Here is a 20,489-nt window from a genome sequence, read left to right as displayed (position 1 = left end):
ATTTTATTAGAGATCATATCGCTAAAGAAGATGTAGTTCTAGAATTTGTTGATACTTTGCATCAATTAGCGGATATTTTTACAAAACCTTTAGATAAATAAATATTTTGGACACTTATGAGAGAATTAGGTTTAACTGACCTATCTTCACTCAGTGTTTAAAATAGGTTTAGCACTTTTAAATAAAAAATGCTTATAATTTTTTTATTGCATTCTTTGCTATTAGTTAGGGGGAGTTTATGATTCTTAGTGAAAATTAATTATATGTTCAAATTATGTTTAATGATAGATTTGATTGATTGAACATAGTTAATTTTCTTAATATGAGTTGTCAATACCACTAGAGCAAATTAATTTAACATTTTGAGTGTTTAAATACAGATTTTTAACTTTTCTGTACGCTAGGTATCGATACCCCCTTTGAATGGATACCAATACCTCTTTGAATAGGTATTGATACCCCCATGAGGGTATCGATACCCCCTTCAGGTTCTGGTTTTACAATCACCAAAACCTTATTTGTACCAGAACTCTTCTCTCTATAAACACTCACTGTGTGCCTCTCTCTCTCAAACCCAACTTTCATCTTTGCTCAAAATCAACGGTTTCAAGTCGAATTTCACTCAGTTTTCAACTCATAAACCTACTAGCATCATTAATTTCATGCAAACATCATCGAAATCCACTCAATCTTCATCTTTCATGGCAACTTTTCTAAAAACTCTATTTTATTGATTTTTGAACTTAGGACTAGTTTTGATTAGTTTTAGGTTGAAATAGTGATCAGTCTTTACTTAGATTTTGATTTAAAACAAGAATCTATAACTAATTTCATCAAAAACACAAGATTTGATCATTTTTTTTAAAATTTTTTAAATAAAAAAAATTGTTTTTGATTTTAAATTTGTTGTTTTTGATTTAATTGTATTGTTTTGAAAACTACACATTGATTTTTCAGATATTGTTTTCAAGCATAGTTTTCAAAATTTGACCATTAGGATTATTTTAGAGAACCTTGAAATATTGAGGACTCATTTGAGTTTTGGGAATTGATTATATTGCATACATAAGTTTTAAAAATTGCAGGTAACAATTCTATTCCAATTTCTTGAATCATGTCTCAAAAACGTCCTAGGACATCCTCTAGTTGTTCAAACTGACCACCAAACCCACCTCCAAATCCACCTCCTATTCAACAAATTCCTAATCCTGATGATCCCAAAATGACTATTTGAAACTCATGCTTTAACGAACCTGGACGTAGGGCTAATCTTTACCATAGGTTTGTCTATCTCTTTGAGTCTTACAAAATTCGAGAAGAACGTATTCCTTCTATTCGAGCTATGGAAGCAATAAACTTTAGATATCTTCTTACTCTTCAAAATTGGAAATTTGATAAACTTTTTCATCTCGAACCAGTACTTTACCAATAACTTGTTCAAATTTTCTATTCAAATGTCGTTTGTATTCAAAACCGAACTAGAATCGAAACAATAAGAATTTGATCCTATCTTCTAGTTTGATTCATCTATATTGATTCCCATTACATTGCTAACGCATTTGGATTAGATAATGATGGCCTAGATAATGAAAAAGAAACAATAGGTTCTCCTTACAAGGTCAAGTCTAGTGCGAGTGTGTTAGATCACCAAGATTGTTTTCTTCATCTGATGATCTCTTGGTGGTTTAGACCATCCGGAGGCAAATACTCTACTTTTAAATCCTTAGACCTTTGGTGGATACATTGTATCCAGAATAATAGGAAAATAAACCTACCTCAAATTATCTTTTCCGAACTCGTTGAAACCGTCAACCTTGTTCCTAATAAGAAATTTTGTGAAACTCTAGTTTACAGTTGTCTACTGAGTAATTTGTTTATCAAATCCGAACTTAGAGTACGGCTTGATGTAGCCATCCCTCTCAAAAACGAAATCAACTTGACTTCTTTAAAGAAATCGGGATAGATATTGGATAAGGAAACTAATCAATGGGTTCGAAAAACTGAGAAAACTCTGGGAGCTAGCTCTTCACGAGCTCCACCTCCTCCGGCACCAGTAGCAAACGATGATCTAGAGCTTCAACAACTAATGCAAGATATTGACGATATTAATGATGAAGCACCCGAGGACTTGCTGGCACAGCAAGAGGATCAAGTGCCTCCATACTTTAGATCATTTTTGGAGACATTTGATCTTAGGTTTTCATCCATAGAGTCTTATTTAACTGCTATGGGGGCTCAACAATGGGAGATGAATGAACGTTTAAATGCTCTTACACTCGATATACGAGCACATTATCCTCCTCCTCCCGATCCTCCTATGGATTAGACTCTAACTTGCTTTAGTTTTCTTGGTTTGATTTAGAACTTATTGTTAAACATTTTAATGTTTTTGGATTTTTCTGTTATGGATGTTTGGATGTTTGAACTTAATATATATATTTTTGGTTAGTTTGAATTTTTAAATTTGATCTTAAGTTTTGCATCATTTACATCATATTAGAATATGACCAATTCCCATTATACATTGTTTATGAATATTGATTTATGAAACTAATGGCTAACTTTTTTCTCTTAATTGTGTTCTTTGCAGCTTAAACTTTAAATTTCTAGATATCAATTGGCTAAGTTTTCAAAAATCTTGTTTAAAAACGTTTAAAAGTCTTTTTTATTTAACAAAAAGGGGGGAGAAGTGTGGTTATAGTAAGGGGGAGTAATTTTAATTTTCGACTTCAAAAATGATTTTCAACAAGAAAATCTTAAACTTACTAAAATGTTTTGTTATATCAAAAAATGGGAGATTGTTGAAAACATTTTGATATTTCGATATAACAATTTAAGTGTTATTGGTTTTTAAGATTTTATAATCATTTTTGAAAATATATTCGATTAAACTATTCGAATATTAACATATTACTCTAAGTTTTTCAAATGTCAATTTCAAGTCTTACTTAAGTGTAAAATTATGTTTTAATCTTTTTGAAACAATTTTACAAAGTATTTCGAGCTTTAAACGAGCCAAAAATTTTCGACTTCAAAAATAATTTTCAACAAGAAAATCTTAAACTTACTAAAATGTTTTGTTATATCAAAAAGGGGGAGATCGTTGAAAACATTTTGATATTTAGATATAACAAATTAAGTGTTATTGGTTTTTAAGATCTTATAATCATTTTTGAAAATATATTCGATTAAACTATTTGAATATTAACATATTACTCCAAGTTTTTCAAATGTCAATTTCAAGCCTTACTTAAGTGTAAAATTATGTTGTAATCTTTTTGAAACAATTTTACAAAGTATTTCGAGCCTTAAACGAGTCAAACATTTTCGACTTCAAAAATGATTTTCAACAAGAAAATCTTAAACTTACTAAAATGTTTTGTTATATCAAAAAGGGGGAGATTGTTGAAAACATTTTGATATTTCGATATAACAAATTAAGTGTTATTGGTTTTTAAGATCTTATAATCATTTTTGAAAATATATTCGATTAAACTATTCGAATATTATCATATTACTCCAAGTTTTTCAAATGTCAACTTCAAGCCTTACTTAAGTGTAAAATTATGTTTTAATCTTTTTGAAACAATTTTACAGAGTATTTCGAGCCTTAAACGAGCCCAAAAATAATTTTTGAATAGGAAGGGCTTCGAGAAAACATATTGCCCAGAGGGTAACGATACCCCTATGCAAGATTTGGCTCTGAGAAAAACAGAATGCCCTATGGGTACCGATACCCACCTTGAGGTATCGATACCCCTAGTCATTTAACGGTCGAAATATTTGAATTTTACATTGTAGGTACCGATACCCATAGAAGGGGTACCGATACCCCCATGTTCTTAACTATTTTATTTAATTATTTTCACACAATAACGGCTCTATTGACTTCACCAATGATCCCCAACGTTCAGAAATGATCCAAGGTGTATTTAAACAAGCTTAGGAGCCATTGATCAACAAAAATTAAGAATAATTGAGAGAGAATCAAAGAGAAAGCATCAAACCCAAAGTTTGAGCATTTTCAAGCCTATTTTTCATTCAATATTCTCAATTGTATTATTCTTGAGTGTTCTTTCTTTATTCTAGAATTGTGCAAACATATTGCCTTGTGAGGTTTTACTGTAAGTTTGCGAAATTTGTATTGTTCTCTTTGGGAGAGAGTGTTCTCAAGAATTTGGGGTATAATTCTTGAGTGATTTGTAAAGTTACTCTTTATCCTCAAAAGAAAGATAAATTTGTGAATTTGTGAAAAATCCTTAGTGTGGATAGCTAAGGTAATGGACGTAAACTTTGGTTGAGAAAGTCGAACCACTCTAAATCGTTGTGCAATTATTTTCTACAAAAACTTCCACCAAAATTTTTATTGCCAATTCACCCCCTCTTGGCTTCTTCGCCGATCGATTAACTCAGTAGAATCTTTTTGATATATTAATGAGTTAAATTCTTTGTTATTGTAATATGAAACATGATATGTTAAGTGAATTGAACCCCGAAACGTATGGTATATTCAAATCGATCCTATAAATTCTCAACCATTTGACAATAAAATTTCAAATTTTTGTAATCTCTGGTGCTCGAATCTGGAATCTCTAGGGATAATAATCATTCTTTTAACCACTAAGATAACTTGGTTCGTGTATTTGATGATGATTTTTTAAATATAGATAATATTGATTCATATGATAATTCACTTGATTTTTAGATATAATTAGAGGGACAAAAAGATATTATTTTATTAATTTGAGGTAAGTAAAATGTATTATCTATTCAAATATAACTCTCGATCATTTGATATTGAACACTCACACTCCTAACATTCATGGTTTTCAAACTCGAGACTTCAAGAAATGAAAATAATTCTTTTACCACTGAGATCACTTAGTTCATAGGACAAAAAGACATTTAAACCTATTAATTCACAATATTCAAACGGTGTTTTATATATATATAGAAAAGTTAGGGGATTTTTCATGTCCTAAATGATGCAGTGTTTTTACTTTCTTTTTTGAATAGCTAAATGATGCAATGTTGAATATTGTAGAAGGAAAAGAACTATTCTGAAAATGTAGAGGAAAAAAAAGGTTTTGAGTGGCTCACTTTTGGTGCACGAGCTGTTAATGTTTCAACTTTTTCTTTGATGTATATTTGATGAGAACGATGTATGAGTATGCTAATAATACCATTATCAATATATTATTTTTTATATAATTATTGATTTTAAATTATTAATTAATTAATTTGAATCGAATATTATAAATAGTTACTATAAAATTATCTTTCTAACTTAATTTTCTCTATTTATAACATCAAAATTTGAATCATTAACCTTACTTAAAAAATCAATGCTTCATCTTGTTCGATCACTTGATAATCGATATCGATAGATGTTTGACGATTTAACGAGATACTAATAAAACGACTTTTTCCATAATTATATTTGAGATAATATACTTCTTAATTTTGGCTTAATTTGGGACTCTAAGATCATATATTTAAATGAAATTTATTTACGAATTTGGAGAGTTGCTTATCTAGCTCAGTTGGTAGAGCATAAGGTTCTTAACCTTGAGGTCGTAGGATCAAGTCCCACGGTGGGCAATTCATAATTTGGAGGTCTCCCACGGAAACTGCTCTCAACCTGGCATTGGGGGCAGCCTACTATCCTACCTCCCCCTTACCCCATTACATATGGGAATAAGGATCAGCTAATTTATTTACGAATTCGGATTGGTGTATTAGGTAAGACTTAATTTTTTTATTTGATTTATTGATTAATTAATTTAGATCGTATTTTGTAGAGGTATATTATGGGGATGACTCTCCCAAACACGTTTGCTCTATTCTCAAACGTCAGGATTCAAACCTCTGACATTGCTTAAAATATCTTGTATCTCATCCCACTAGATCAATTGATTGTTGAGCGAGTTTAGGAACTAGGATTGGGTGTACGAGGTAAGTCTTAATCACTTGTATTTGTTCTATTGATTGACTAATTTAAATCGGGTTTTGTAGAGGTCCATTATGAGGATAACCCTCCAATCCAACTTGTTTTATTCTCAAACGTCTGGTTTCAAACTTCTAATATTGTTTAAGAAATCTTATGTCTCGTCATTTAAACCAACTAATGGTTGATTGAGTTTATTTTTATTAGTAGTAGTAAAATATTACTTTTTTAGCAGTTAATCTTGTTTGGGCTTCCGTTTCAGTTAAGCCGACTTAATACAGATTGCAAACCCACCACTGTCTAGAAAACCCCTAATAAGAGGCTAAGGGCTTAAAATTATTCTTTGCGCCGCTGTCTTCCATTAGTCTCTCCGGTTAGCCTCACAGCCAAAGGTTGTCATTCATTTCATCTGATACCTTTTTTTCCCCCAATTTTCTTTTCTCGTTGATATTATCATTTAACAACTTGGTTCTTTTTTTACACTAAATCACAGGTAAGCCATGGTTAAGCATAACAATGTTATACCGAATGGCCATTTCAAGAAGCATTGGCAGAACTATGTGAAAACATGGTTCAATCAGCCTGCAAGAAAGGCTAGAAGAAGAATCGGTGAGCTAATCTACTCTGGGTTTTTATCTTTATCTGTTTTTGTTAACTCATTTTAATGTTTTTTGAACTGCTGGAATTTAATTTGTAACTTGGCTTTTGCGATTTGCAGCAAGGCAAAAGAAGGCTGTAAGAATCTTCCCAAGGCCAACTTCTGGACCCCTACGTCCCAATGTCCATGGACAGACTTTGAAGTACAACATGAAGTTGAGAGCTGGCAAGGGTTTCACTCTTGAAGAGCTTAAAGTATGCTCTTTTATTTTCTCTTGTTTTAGGGTTTTTTCTATTTGATCTAATTTAGATATCATTAACATCCTTGTTGACTACCTAGAACAGTGAATGTTATTGGTGGTCTTTATTAGCTTGTAAATGGGTGTGTATAGCTGTTTTGTTTAGATAAGATGGATTTCTTGTTTTGATATTTTCTGTATATCTTTATTGAATGTGCCGTTTGTAACCCTTTTCTATCAGGCTGATGGTATTTCAAAGAAGCTCGCCCCTACCATTGGTATTGCAGTCGATCACCGTCGTAAGAACCGATCTCTCGAAGGTCTTCAGGCCAATGTTCAGAGGCTTAAGACTTACAAGGCCAAGCTTGTTGTCTTCCCAAGACGCGCTCACAAGTTTAAGGTAAAACTTTGTTGGTTCTTTCTTTATTGTGGGATCTACCCTTCAACATGTTTGGTTTTCTTAAATGTTGTTTGTTCCGAGTAGGCTGGTGATTCCACTGCCGAGGAGCTTGCAACTGCAACCCAAGTCCATGGATCATACATGCCTATTTCTCGTGAGAAGCCTTCTGTTGAGCTGGTGAAGGTCACGGATGATATGAACTCATTCAAGGCCTACAACAAGCTTCGTGTCGAACGAATGAATGATCGCCATATCGGTGCCAGATTGAAGAAGGCAGCTGAGGCTGAGAAAGAAGACAAGAAGTGAAGTTGTTTTTCGAGGGTTATGTTCAGCTATTTGATTTGGTAAAGGCATTAATTATTTTCCCAATACAGTCAGATGAGTTTTAAAACAGCTTTTGAGAACTTATAGTACTAAATCTGTAAGCCAAGATTTTGAGCATTTAATTAATGACCTGAGTGTGAGAACTGCTGTTTATCCCTACTCTTTTGGTTTATGTTTTCTCTCCAATGCATGTATGCATGCCGTGATTGGTTTATTTGATTTAAATCGTGTGATACTAATAAGATTAGACGGAGAACAGGGTCAATTATAGTACCTGCTGCACATCCAAGATCATAAATTTGGTCCTCTTTTTGTTGCGCGACTGATCATGCAAGTATTATTTTCGTGTTTGATAATTATTGAACCATGATCAGATTCATCTTCCTCCTGCACTGAAGTCCAAATATGCATGTAGAAAACTTGCATTTTGTGCCATAATAATGGAAAACAATGCATTTTTGCTAAAATTATGACTATGGAATTAGGCACTGGGAGATTGAACTTAAAAGCAAACTAAAATACTTATGAGATGTTATGTTGTCGAAAAGTGGATATTACTGTCAACAGAGACGATGAACAGACCTCATAACCCCCAAGAACTGGATACCATTGCAACAGCACTTTATAATGCTCAGTAGGCAGCAAATATATATGAAGGATTTAAACAACGTAACAATGGAGATCTATATCAACTTAGAACTCAACCTTGGAACTCTTTTGTCCTTCAAAACAAAATTGCAGACACCATTGCAAGAGATTCCTTTCCCTGTATCACATCGTGGTTAACAAGGTGATCTCAAAACTAAACACATTGCATGACATGCCCCGACTGCAACGGACAGCACATTGAGTGGTCCCAATCCATCGTCCTCCATTAGAAAATTGACTTCTACAGGATTTGCTTGAACCTCGGGTAGCCCAGGAACTCCCAGTTGTGAATCTTTTGCATTCCCCCACATGTATAACTTTCCTTCATCTGTTTAGAACAAAAAAAGAAACCATTAAAAGCGCATAAACGTGATTGTGATCACCATTGCTGCAAGAATCAGAGAAGTGGAAAGAACTGTATCCGACTATGAGCCTCCGTGGTTGGTTGTGAGGGACGTGTACAGTACCTAGATTTGAGTCCAGCTACTTTCTTCATGTGGGTGTATGTATCTAATACACAGATATGTATACGTGACATACCGGTTATAGCCGCGGAAGATGAACCTCCACAGGCAATATAGATAGCACGCTTATCGGCCAAAGCATCAATTATTGCGGGAACTTTCTGATTTTCTATAGAAGAATGACCCAACTGACCATGTCCGCCATGACCCCATGAAAGTACTTTACCGTCATCTAACATAAAACGGCAACAAGAATCAATATTTATAGTATAACAATAAAAGGAGAGACTAAAGAATCAAAAAGGAAAAAAGGACTCAGTGACACCTGTTTTACCTGTTAATGCAAGAGAATGATATCCGCTACTAGCTATCTGAATAATACGAGTACTTTCAAGGCTAGGAATCGGTTTAGGTTTCCAACCACCTACTTTATCACCTCTTCCAAGCTCATAGTTGGAGTTTGCTGAGCAGACATGAAGAAAATTTTGTAAATATCAAGGGAACTGTTTTAGGAAGCTAATTTGTCGAGTAATAGATAAAAATGGAAATAAGCCGAAGTAATAACTAATGAAAACAAGTCACAGGAAATCGATATAAAGATAATTAAATATCCATAAAAATGACAGAAGGAAATGTAAAATATATAGACAGGTGGAGACATTACCACCCCAGTTCCAAAGTTGTCCATCCTCTGTCAATGCCATTGTGAAAAAACCACCACAAGAAACTGCAGCAATAGGAGAAGGTAATGCCTTCACTTTGGATGGAATACTTAGCCCACCTCCCTCATTTGGGCCACGACCGGGACCAAGGCCTAATCTGCCGTCCCCTTCGTCTCGGCCCCAGGTGTATAAGTCTCCTAATTCAATGAATAACAGCTGAATTCAGATGGAGGAAAGCAACAAAAAATATATGAAGTTGAACACCTACAATGTGAGAAATGAGCACACATAATAATATTGCCTACAAAGAAACAAAAAGGTAATTGAGCAAGTTAATCGATGACATGAGTTTCGTTTTCTATAGCAAGATCACAGGTATAGAAAGCCAAGATCTATTTTATGAGGACAGACAACAATGGAAACCTGTTTCAGTGACAGCAGCAGTATGCGTCCCACTAGTTGCAATATGACGTATACTTCCACTCCAATTGCTTTCTACCAATCTTGGTATGAGTTCTCTATGATAAACGCGGTGTCCGAGTGCACCAAAACCCCCATAACCCCTGCAAACTTCATTTTAATAAAGAGGAATAGTTTGTATTAATGGTTTTGACCAAAAACAAATTCAACGAAGCAAGATCACCGCAGACTTTTCAATTACTGGACTACTAACTAAGCAAAAATTTCACCACTTCCATCCCATGAAAGTGCTTTAAGAAATAATCTTACAATGTAAAGAACATGCAATGATATTTAGTTGATAGTTAAACAAATATAATAGTAATAATTAATACCTGCTAAGTATTAGCTCAAACTGTCTTCTTTCTCTACCTCTAATACACTTGTCACATGAATGGTAGAAATCGACTCAACCAGAAAATCAGTAATTATGATCAACTTAACATCTCCTTCCTTATCTTAACTCTTCCACTCCATAACTCTTCTCTTTTTAAATGTACAAAAAACACATACAGCTCTAGGCTGTAGAATTAATGTTTATAAAAGAACCAATTGATTTGATTAAAAGCTTCAATCCAGAAAAGATGAATTTTATCTCCAAATTTCTAGTTCGTGAATCCTGATATAAATCATTCGAATAATGTTGGCTTATTGCACATATCTGGTAGCAATAGAAGAAATCTTGAGTTGAATCTTAAAAATGATTTTTGGCCTCATTGATACATACAACTCTTTGAAACTTAAAAGAAAGCTTCTTACATGATCATTTAGCAAACATTGAAGTAATTTTCACACTTCTAATCATAGGCTAGAGATATAGAACACCAGTTCCAGTATCATTTCTCTTCTGTCACCTCAATAGCATCTTGTATATTAACTTGAAGTCTCATATAATGCTATGATCTTAGTTTCTGAAATCTAGTCAAATGTATGTTTCAGTTAGCTAATTATAAAAAATGTTGGTGGCTAAGCATTCAAAGGAGAGAATAACACAAAGCAAAGTTATTTTCATCCAGGATTATAGCTTGAACTAGATCAAGATCAATGAAGAGAGCCAAAAAAAAGGTTAGTTTTGAGCAAGTGAAATGTAGGAAGATCGAGAACTGACCAAGTAAAGACCTCCCCCTTTGAAGTTAGAGCCACAGAGTGAATACCACCAAGGGCAACAGAGGAAACAGATTCCAAGTGAGGATTCAAAGTAGGCAAAAAAGCAGGATTCTCATTGCCAAAACCAAGACGACCACCATCACCTTTGCCCCACATCCACAACTTGCCATCAACAACCAAACCCGAATGGAACAACCCACATGATATCCCAACCGAATGCAAAGTTTGCTCCTTTTGGCCACTTTGATCAAAGATTTTGCCTGGGGTTGGGGAGAGAGAAAAATAAGCATCGGGAAAGAGGAGATTGACAACCGGAGATGGGTAAATCTTGATTTCTTCAATGCCACCGCCTAGTTGGCCTGATGCTCCCCTGCCCCATGAAAGGACTTGGAATGTCACGGCTTTGGCTCCCGTGTCTTCATTGATTTCTGGGCTTTTGTAAAGAAGAGGAACTTTGCCTTTGGTGGTGGTGGTGGTGGTGCTAAAACAAGATGAGAGGCGGCGGTAGAGAGGACTTGAAAGGCGATGTGCCATTACTCTTTAGGCCCACCCTCTCAATCTGCGTAGACATATACATATAAATAAATCTAAAGAATCCTCTTTTGTTGGGCCAATAGGAGGAATTTGAAGGGCTAAATTGGCTCATTAGGGCAACCGGCTAAATTATTTAGTCTATTAGGGCACCCAAACATTTAATTTGAGATCTACGGTAAATTGAACAGTACCCATAGAACTTGTCACGTCTGCATGACGAGTTTCATGAGATATAATTTTTTAATGGATCGTGTTAAGTGGGTCCCACAGTCGGAATTAAAAATATATATATTTTTTAAAAGAAAATTAAAAAAATATATTTTATTCCAACGGTTATAATTTTCAAATATTTAACCGTTGTATTGACCATTGGTAAACGGTCGAATTTTTTTTAAAAAAATTCACTGACTCTAAATAGTATATGTATTATAACTCAAAGTATCGGTACCATTTTAGTATTTCATTTTGATAGTATCGGTACTCTTTCATTATTATGGGTTTCTGTATCAATATCATATATGAAATCGGTATCATTTTAGCATTCTCTTTTGACAGTATCGGTACTGCCTCAGCAGTATCGGTACTACTTCATTATTTTGAGTTTTAGTATCGATAGCATATATGTTATCGATATGATTTTAGCATTATGTTTTGACAGTATCGGTACTACTTCATTATTCTGGGTTTCAGTATCGATATATGTATTGATACTACTTTAACAGTATCGATAATGTTATAGCAGTATCGATACAACTATATTTAAAAATCATTTTTTACTCGATTAAAGTTCGAAACTCTTAGTAAAAATTATTTCAAAAACAATTCCAGTATAGTCAACATAAATAATATCCAAAATATAGTGGGCATGGTCATAAACATAATAAGAGGTAACATGGTAATATAAATATGCGAAATATGATAAATATAAATTCGATCATCCAAAACATAATGGTATAACCAAATCCAAAATATCAAATGCGAAGAAATTCAAGGAAATTGAAAGTTCAAAGTATGACATTTGAAACACCAACAAAGAACAACTATCAAAACAATAGCATGATCAACCATCCGATGGAGGATCAGGATCCGAACAAGGTGCACGGAAAGAGGCAACGTCTTGTGAAAGAGCATCAAGCCTATCCGTCATGGCATCGAATCGAGATAGGGTGTCACGTTGCAGCTTGGTCAGTTGAGTCCCCAAGGCAATAAAATGGGACTTTATATATGCAAACCTCATATCTAAAGTCTTCATCAGAGAATGAAAATAGGGAGGTATATGATTACTCGCGCTCGGAGGCTCGTCAAGGATGCGGTTTACAGGATCATCAACATGTTGTAAAACATCATCGGGCTGAGAAGGAGCTGGAGCTGGGGCCGCTCGAGAAAAACTAACACATGGTATCTTTTTAGGTGTCTATTCCCAATTTGTTCCAACTTGAGTCCATCCTGACTTGCGGAGAGAGGTAAATCTATTGGGGTACTCAAGGGGATGGCAGTATCTAGGTCGACTTTAAGACCGGCTTTGATAAAGAAATTACTAAGAAGACAACCATAAACTAAAGACTCGACTCTCTTAAAGGGAATATGGTTTATGGTGTCCACTAGTTCACCGAAGATTATTTGAGCAAGATTAATTCTTTTATTGTTTTGAAAATAATGGATCCATCAAATGTCGATACTTCGGAAAGATGAGTACTTTCCTCCGGATGGTCGAAACCACCAAGAGATAATAAAGTGAAGAAATCGCTCGTGGAAGTCAATGATACTAGCGTTATTTCCTACTTCTAAGGAAGAATGGATGGTATCTTGCTCATTATCAATCTCAGTGTTTTCGAGACCAAAAGCACGGGCAATAGAGTCAGAATCAATGGTAATGTATTCGACCAAGAGATGGGAACAAATACTTTCAGTTTGTGTATGATCTTCATTTTGGATGCAAACTGCATTAGAATAGAAAATGCGGAAGTTGGTGAAAGACAACGGGTTTAACTTTGAAAATGTTGTCAAATTTCCAAGCTTGTAGAAGGGGTAGGTATTTAAAGTTCATTTCTTGCATTGTCGAAAGAGAGGGGAGACTCTCACCCCTAATAGCATAAGACTCAAAATATTTAAGATATCGTGAATATAGATTTCGATGATTCGATTCATTAAAACACGAATTTACTATGATCATTTCAGTTGGATTGGGATGAGGATTTGAAGGAGGGTTAGGAGGTGGATTAATACGAGAGGATGAGGATCTAGGACGTTTCTGAGACATGTTAAAGAGAATTTGAATAAATATTATACCTACAAAGAAAGACAATACATATGTATGCACTCAATTAATCCCAAAACTGAATATGAGTCCACAATACAATGTATTCTATAACTAAATATTTTTTTAATATAATATAATGGGCAAAAAATGATGTGTTATATAAAAAAACAAGTTATGAAAAATAAAAGTATATGTATACCTATATTTTTTTTATTTAATGAAATTTCGAATTTTGAAGATTTTATTAAAAAAATTGTATATTCTAGTGTAAAAATGCAAAATAAGTAAAGCTCATTCACTAATTTAAGCAAAAACTAACTAAAACTAACCCTAAATTCAAAAAAAAAAATTAGAGTTTAAAAAATACCTTGAAAATTAGGATTGAGATGGAATTTTATGATGAATGCACGATTTTGATGATGCTAGCCGGCTGGAAAGTTGAAAAACAAAGCAAATATGACTCCAAAAAGATGCAATGAGGCGATTTTGAGAGGGGGTTATGAGTGGTGGAGTTGAGTGTTTTAGAGTTAAGAAAAAAAAAGTGATATTTTTGGGTTTTATAAGCTGAACCCGATAGGTAGTATCAGTACTCCAGTTAGAGTATTGATACTTCAAGGCAAAAACTAGATGGTATCGATACTGAGTATCGATACTGAGTATCGATACCTTAACGAGACTGCAATAACAATATCGATACTTGATGAATAGTATCGATACTGATCAAGAACAATATCGGTACTGGATGAACAATACCGGTACTAAGTGTACATAATGATTCAAAAATTGCAACAAAAACACATAGGATGAAAAATTCAAAGCATAAATAGTGGTATAGCAACTCTAATTGGGAAAATCAAATATGTTCAAGGATGAAAATTTTGCAAAAGTACACTTTATTTAATTATAATTTAAAAAATAAACAAATTTATTACTTAAAAATTAATTTTTGATACAATTAAATATTGACTACAAAAACTTAAATAAACAAATTTATTACTTATATTTGTGCAATTCTTGCCGATGTCGAGGCGTGGTAGAATGGTAATGACGTGGTGCTCGTCGATTTCGTCATGGTCGTCTACCTTATTCATTTTTCTCTTCTTTCGGTTCCAGTGTTCCCAACACTACTCCACCACTTTGATATACATCTTCAGGTGAAAACGATGGAGTACTCAAGGTATTTGACGCCATCATTGACGTCATTGCCTCAAATTGAGATTGTCCGTGATGAAGAAGTTGATCTCATTGACCTCTTTCTTCCGGTTCTAAGAAAAATTGTTGTGAAGGTGGCACTTGATCCCACCTACTTTCTTCCCATGCCGCTCGACTCTCCCTCGATGGTTGGTTGATATGCACCATATCCACCATAAATAAGATGAAGATGTTTGATGATGATGATGATTTTTTCCCATATTTATACTTCATTATTTCCCACTCAGACCGCTCCTTCGCTGTTGTCAAGTATGGTTTCTCATTTGCTTTATAATTTTAGAGGTAGGGAGAAACATTAAAATCAAAATCTTCGGGTTATACCTCGGAATGATTAGGCAATTGTAAATGTCTATTTTGCCAATCATATATGAATGTAGCATGCATCATCGGCCAATCTTCGCTATGTTTCCCACGCGCATCTACTTTATGCAAATCATCAATGTTATGTATTGACATTTCTATCGGTTGGTGTGTAGACCCACTCCCGAATACAAGTTTTAAATAAGGCCCAGCTGAGCAACCTAGTGGCCCACAGTGAACCCAAACTGCCCCAGTAACCCGCACCACTGAAGCCCTTGACAGATTCAACCCTCGCACGACTCTTGGAGAGCCCCGATTCCGGTGGCAACGTCCTTCGTTTTGTTCGATGTTTGAAGACCATGTGAAGACCGAAAACAAAGCAAGGAATTTTAGTCTCATTAGAACTTTAAAACCACAAAGAACATGCTTTTATTTTTACTATAAATTAATGTAAACATACATTCGAAGGGGGGATGATTTTATCAACAATTAGCAAATAAAAAAGAGAGAACCGAAATTTGTTCAAGCAAAGAGTTGAAAGAGAACCAAGAATTGTTCAAGCAAAGAGGTATTCTCTCATTTTTTTTTTAATTCTCGGTTTAGACGTTAAATCCTTAGAATGCAAATAAGAAATATAAATTAGTTTATGCTTTTGGTTCTTCGTTGTTCGTTGAATGCTAATGTATCTTACCATATCAATAAATTGTAAGGCCTTTAAGGTCACTGGAATTGAAGTTTAAATTCAATTGACTTGGTTATGTTAAAGGTAAAGTTAGGAACAATGAAGAAGAGTGAAGTACAGATCGAATGGGTTGTTAGACCCTATATGATCATGACCAACTATAAAAATTAATAATAAGAAAGAGGGGTTAGAAACTTACCTTGCTGTCGTAGGGTTCATCAGGAAAGTAGAGTCGTCGGTCGAGATGAGAGAAACCACCCATATCCGGTGGCCATGTGTCGTGCCGTGAGCTTCGACTATTTGTAGAAGTTGGTTGTGTGTGTGTTGAGATGAAGTAAGAGAGGTTAGGGATTTAGGAGCATCGGGCATATTAAAATTAGGGGAAGGGAAGCATTTTTATTTTGATTTTGGGTTAATCTCACCTAGGGCCCCTCAATTTCTTGTCATGTTTTACATTGATCGCTTAAAGTGTTGGGTTATTCATGGTTAAGCCCTCCTATGTTTATCGTATTTTCACGAAATGGTCACCAAATCTCTGCGTACAATGGCGTTAAACACCTTCAAACTTAGCCTTATTTTTACACTTTGGTCACTGGATCATTCTGCTTTAAATTTTGTTTAGATTTTATTATTCATTTTTATTTTATTTTAATTTAGCTACTATTTTTCTTTTTGATTTAACTACTGCTATTTTAATTTTTGTATTTTGATCCATTTTTACTTATTTATTTTTGTTTTGGTTTTTTTGTTAGTATTTCTTTTTAACATTTTTTCATTTTTTCAAGATTTAACCCTTTTATTATTATTTATTTCATTTTTTTTATCTTTATTATTTTTTTTCTTTTTACTAAATTTTATTTATCTTTATTTATTTTATTATTATTATATTAATATTTTTTCTTTTTTTCATATTTATTTTTATTTTATCATTTAACATATTTTGACTTTTTTCGATAGTACTTCCAACCAATCAAAGGTAAACAATTTGAATCGGGTATTTTTAATTTTAATTTAATTTTTAATTTTCACAATTAAGAAAACCGAAAATTTGATTGGTACCGAAATGGCGGTTCAAGGGTGCTAATCCTTCCTTGACCATAACCAACTCCCAAACCCGACACATTTTTGGTACAACACAGATCAGGTAAGATGGTGTCCGATTAACCTAAATATTTTTTTAAATGATCGGTGGCAACTCTAACCCAATTCATTCAAGTCGGAAGCTCAATTCCGGGCCAACCGAAAGACGGTTCCGACAGCTTGGCGACTCTGCTGGGGACAAGAAAGTGAGTCAGACCGAAATTAATTTTCGGTTGTCTTTTTTAGCGAAAATTAAAAGTTTAAATTTTAATTTATTTATTCGATTCCAGTTATTTATCTTTGATTATTTTTCAAATAAATAGTTGTACTGACGTTTTTTTCAATGGTTTCAGATTTTCAAAGTTTTTCCATCTCAAGCACTATACCTGAGCTCCGAACCCTATTTAAGTGGGGGTAAAAGTAACGCCTTCGTGTGAATTTATTCACCGTGCGGGCCTAGCAAGTAGCATTCGGGATTCATATATCTTATGTCTTCGTGTAAATTTATTCACCGTGCGGGCATAAGGGAATGTGTCCTCTCGAGTTTAACTTAGTCCACATAAGCTTGTAATGGGCTTAGGACTAAGGGTCTGACAAGCCCAAGGGGGCACCAATAAGGAGAACTCGGGTACCCTTTTAGAACTTAAACCGGGAGAGTACAAAGAATTAGAGCCACCCCAAAACTTCATTCCAAACCCTAGGTTACTTTGTTTCTTGCTTTACTTTATGTTCAAAGCATGCGAACTAGACAAATATGCGGTTAGAATTTGCTTGAAATTAGCATGCGGGATAGAGATCATGTTCGGGTAAGAATAATAAGCATGTGGGTAGATATCATGTGGGGTAGGATTTTAAATTCATGATTGTTTTTTTCATCTCAGTAACTTTTTTTTTTATTTTTTTCCTATTTTATTTTGTTTTTATCATTTGCATCATTTAAAAGAGGTGTTGGTCCACCAAAAATGTGTTTGTTAAACATGAATAATCTGCATTAATGGACAAAGGGGTTATAATACAAGAGATGAAAAGCTCAGAAGTTCAGTTATGGTCAGAAAGGATTTAGAACAGACTGGGATTAGACCGAGCACGCAAAAAGTCAACTTTTTGAGTTAGCAAGAGTGGCAGTGGCAAATGTTACTGACCTGGAAAATCCCTTCAAAAATAACAAAAACAAGATGGTGAAACTCTAGCCAAGCTGAAGACCATTATTGATGAATTCAAGAAACAAGCTTTGTACAGTTCCCATCGATGGAGCGCTCTGGTGACACTTTCGTTAGGAATAGGCTCATCAGAGAGTGAAAGCCGGAGATGCAGTCATTCGAGACTTTTTTTTAGGGCAAGCAGCTCGTCACTTGCACAACTTTGCCAGAGGAGCCGAAACAGCTCGACAGGGTATTCAACCGATAACAGAAAATACGAAAGATGAATTAACTTGTCAGAAGCTGTTCGGGATATATACCATCAAAAAGTTTTTTTATCTCTTCAGATGTAACACTTTTGTCCATATAAGGATTATTTTTAATAGCAGACACATTTTTTGGATCAATGCCTCGAACATTTCATGCATCATGCATTTAGACATATTTTGCATTTTGTTATTTTTCTTTACATTCGCATTAACTAATAGATGCATGTCTCATCGAAAGGAACACATACTAGATACACCACCTCAAGCATTGGACACACCCCATCCGCATAACACCCGTCTGAAAAAGAAGAAGATGGAAGCAAAAATCGAGAAAATCGAGGAGAACATGTCAAAATTACAGAAAGAACTTGAAGAAAAGATAAACCAGAGTAGTATGAGTACTCTGAATATAATCATGAAGAACCAAGAGTCTTTGGTTGATCAGATCGCTGCCAAGTTAGTTGGCCTACAACAGACCAGTGCGCCTCGGGCAGGTTCACCGGAAGGGGTAACTATACCACCTACCCCACAAGTGGTTGTCTCACCTGAAATCTTACCGGAACTTTGAGGGGACTCATCTGCTACAAAAGCGAAGCCCTCGTCCTCTGTATTTAACCCTGAGAATAATCCGGGTTACTATCATATATCGGATTCAGACGAAGAGGACAAATCAAAGAAGATGGAGGAGAAAATCAAGCAATTGGAGGACCAAATGAAGGTAGTTAAAGGAGACCATGACTACCCTGGAGTCGATGCCGCGGAGCTGAGTCTAGTCACAGACTTGGTTCTTCCTCTGAAATTCAAGTCCCCAGAATTCAAAAAGTTTGACGGAAACAGCTGCCCAACCGCTCACATCACCATGTTCTGCCGAAAGATGACAGGATATGGAGGAAATGACTAACTCATGATCCATTGCTTCTAGGAGAGTCTGTCAGGTTCAACCATCTGTTGGTATAACCAGCTAAGCCGATAAAATATCAAGACCTGGAGGGACCTGGCCAAGTCATTTCTGGAATAATACAAACATGTCAATGACATAAGGCCAGATCGAGTTATGCTACAAAGCATGGAAAAGAAACATAACGAGAGTTTTAGGTAATACGAACAAAAATGGAGGGATTTGGTTGTACAAGTTCATCCGCCCTTGGATGAGAAAGAAACTCGGAAGTTTTTTGTACAGGCCCTGAAGGCTCCATACTTTGAACACTTGGTTGCGATCACATCAGGAAGCTTTTCAGACTTGGTTATGGCCGGAGAAATGGTCGAGTCGACCATAAAGCAAGGCAAGATAAAGGATGAGGAAGCCAGTAAGAAACCTCTTATAAGGGAGATAGACAGAGAAATTAACAACATCAAACACCTCAGTAAAGGTGTTACAATCTCCAGCCCAAAATCAACTACAACTGTACTGTGAGGTACTTCTAAACAAGATTCCAGAGAACCTAGGAGGGAAAGAGAACATTTTGACCCTATTCCCATAACCTACAAAGAGCTTTACCTTTAACTTCTTGACACCCATGTAGTGTCACCATACCCGATGGAACCCATGAAGCCCCCATACCCCAAGTGGTATGATGAGAATGCACATTGTGAATATCACGGCGGTGTCCCAAGGAACACAATTGAGAACTGTTACGCATTCAAGAGAATCGTATAGAAGATGCGTAACCAGAACTGGATCGACTTCAATAACTTGGGGGTATCCAAGTGAGGAATATCATTTCAGCATTTGAGACATTCTGTTTGAGTTTTTTTTTCATATTTTTCTCAAGTTTTTGTAAGAACATTTGAATAAATTTATGTTACTTTAATTATGATGAGCAATGAATCACATTTGCAAACTTGCAATTCTTTGAATACCAACTGAATTAAAAAACTCTGTAAATGATTCAAAGTTACAGATCTTTGACGAAGCAACATGATTTAAAACAAGGACTTTGACCTTATCCAGAATATACCCTCAAACATTGTACCATGCTCTTGCAATTAACCAATATAACCTTTTCTTTTCATAAGGTACATACAACATGGGGCATCCTTTTGCATATGACATTTTATGCTTTTTATTTAAGACATTCAGTGATGATCATGATCTTCACAGATTGAATAGTCGAGTAGGTGAATCTAATTTAAGCCAGTTGCTAGGAAATTTTTTACTTTCAAAAA

At 34.8% G+C, this 20,489-nt stretch overlaps 2 protein-coding genes across 2 annotated transcripts; one reads left to right on the top strand and one right to left on the bottom strand.

The window, feature by feature from the left end:
- The first annotated feature begins 6,250 nt into the window (after positions 1 to 6,250).
- Positions 6,251 to 7,661, top strand: LOC120165128 (60S ribosomal protein L13-1-like). The gene is made up of 5 exons (XM_039174713.1): positions 6,251 to 6,339; positions 6,441 to 6,556; positions 6,666 to 6,799; positions 7,025 to 7,183; positions 7,268 to 7,661. The coding sequence occupies exons 2-5, from the start codon at positions 6,448 to 6,450 to the stop codon at positions 7,487 to 7,489; spliced, it is 624 nt and encodes a 207-aa protein (XP_039030644.1). The 5' UTR covers positions 6,251 to 6,339; positions 6,441 to 6,447; the 3' UTR covers positions 7,490 to 7,661.
- Positions 7,662 to 8,256: 595 nt separating this feature from the next.
- LOC120165311 (RCC1 domain-containing protein RUG3, mitochondrial-like) lies at positions 8,257 to 11,404 on the bottom strand. Its single transcript, XM_039174860.1, has 6 exons — positions 10,849 to 11,404; positions 9,705 to 9,844; positions 9,284 to 9,478; positions 8,954 to 9,082; positions 8,696 to 8,851; positions 8,257 to 8,483 (listed from the first exon to the last, which is right to left on the bottom strand). The coding sequence occupies exons 1-6, from the start codon at positions 11,379 to 11,381 to the stop codon at positions 8,290 to 8,292; spliced, it is 1,347 nt and encodes a 448-aa protein (XP_039030791.1). The 5' UTR covers positions 11,382 to 11,404; the 3' UTR covers positions 8,257 to 8,289.
- Positions 11,405 to 20,489: the final 9,085 nt, after the last annotated feature.

The sequence above is a fragment of the Hibiscus syriacus genome, unplaced genomic scaffold (genome assembly GCF_006381635.1).
Source record: "Hibiscus syriacus cultivar Baekdansim isolate YM2019G1 unplaced genomic scaffold, ASM638163v2 tig00111582_pilon, whole genome shotgun sequence".
Classification (NCBI taxonomy): domain Eukaryota; kingdom Viridiplantae; phylum Streptophyta; class Magnoliopsida; order Malvales; family Malvaceae; genus Hibiscus; species Hibiscus syriacus.
The sequence above is the reverse complement of the archived record's forward strand: the minus strand, read 5'-3'. Positions and strand labels throughout refer to the sequence as shown.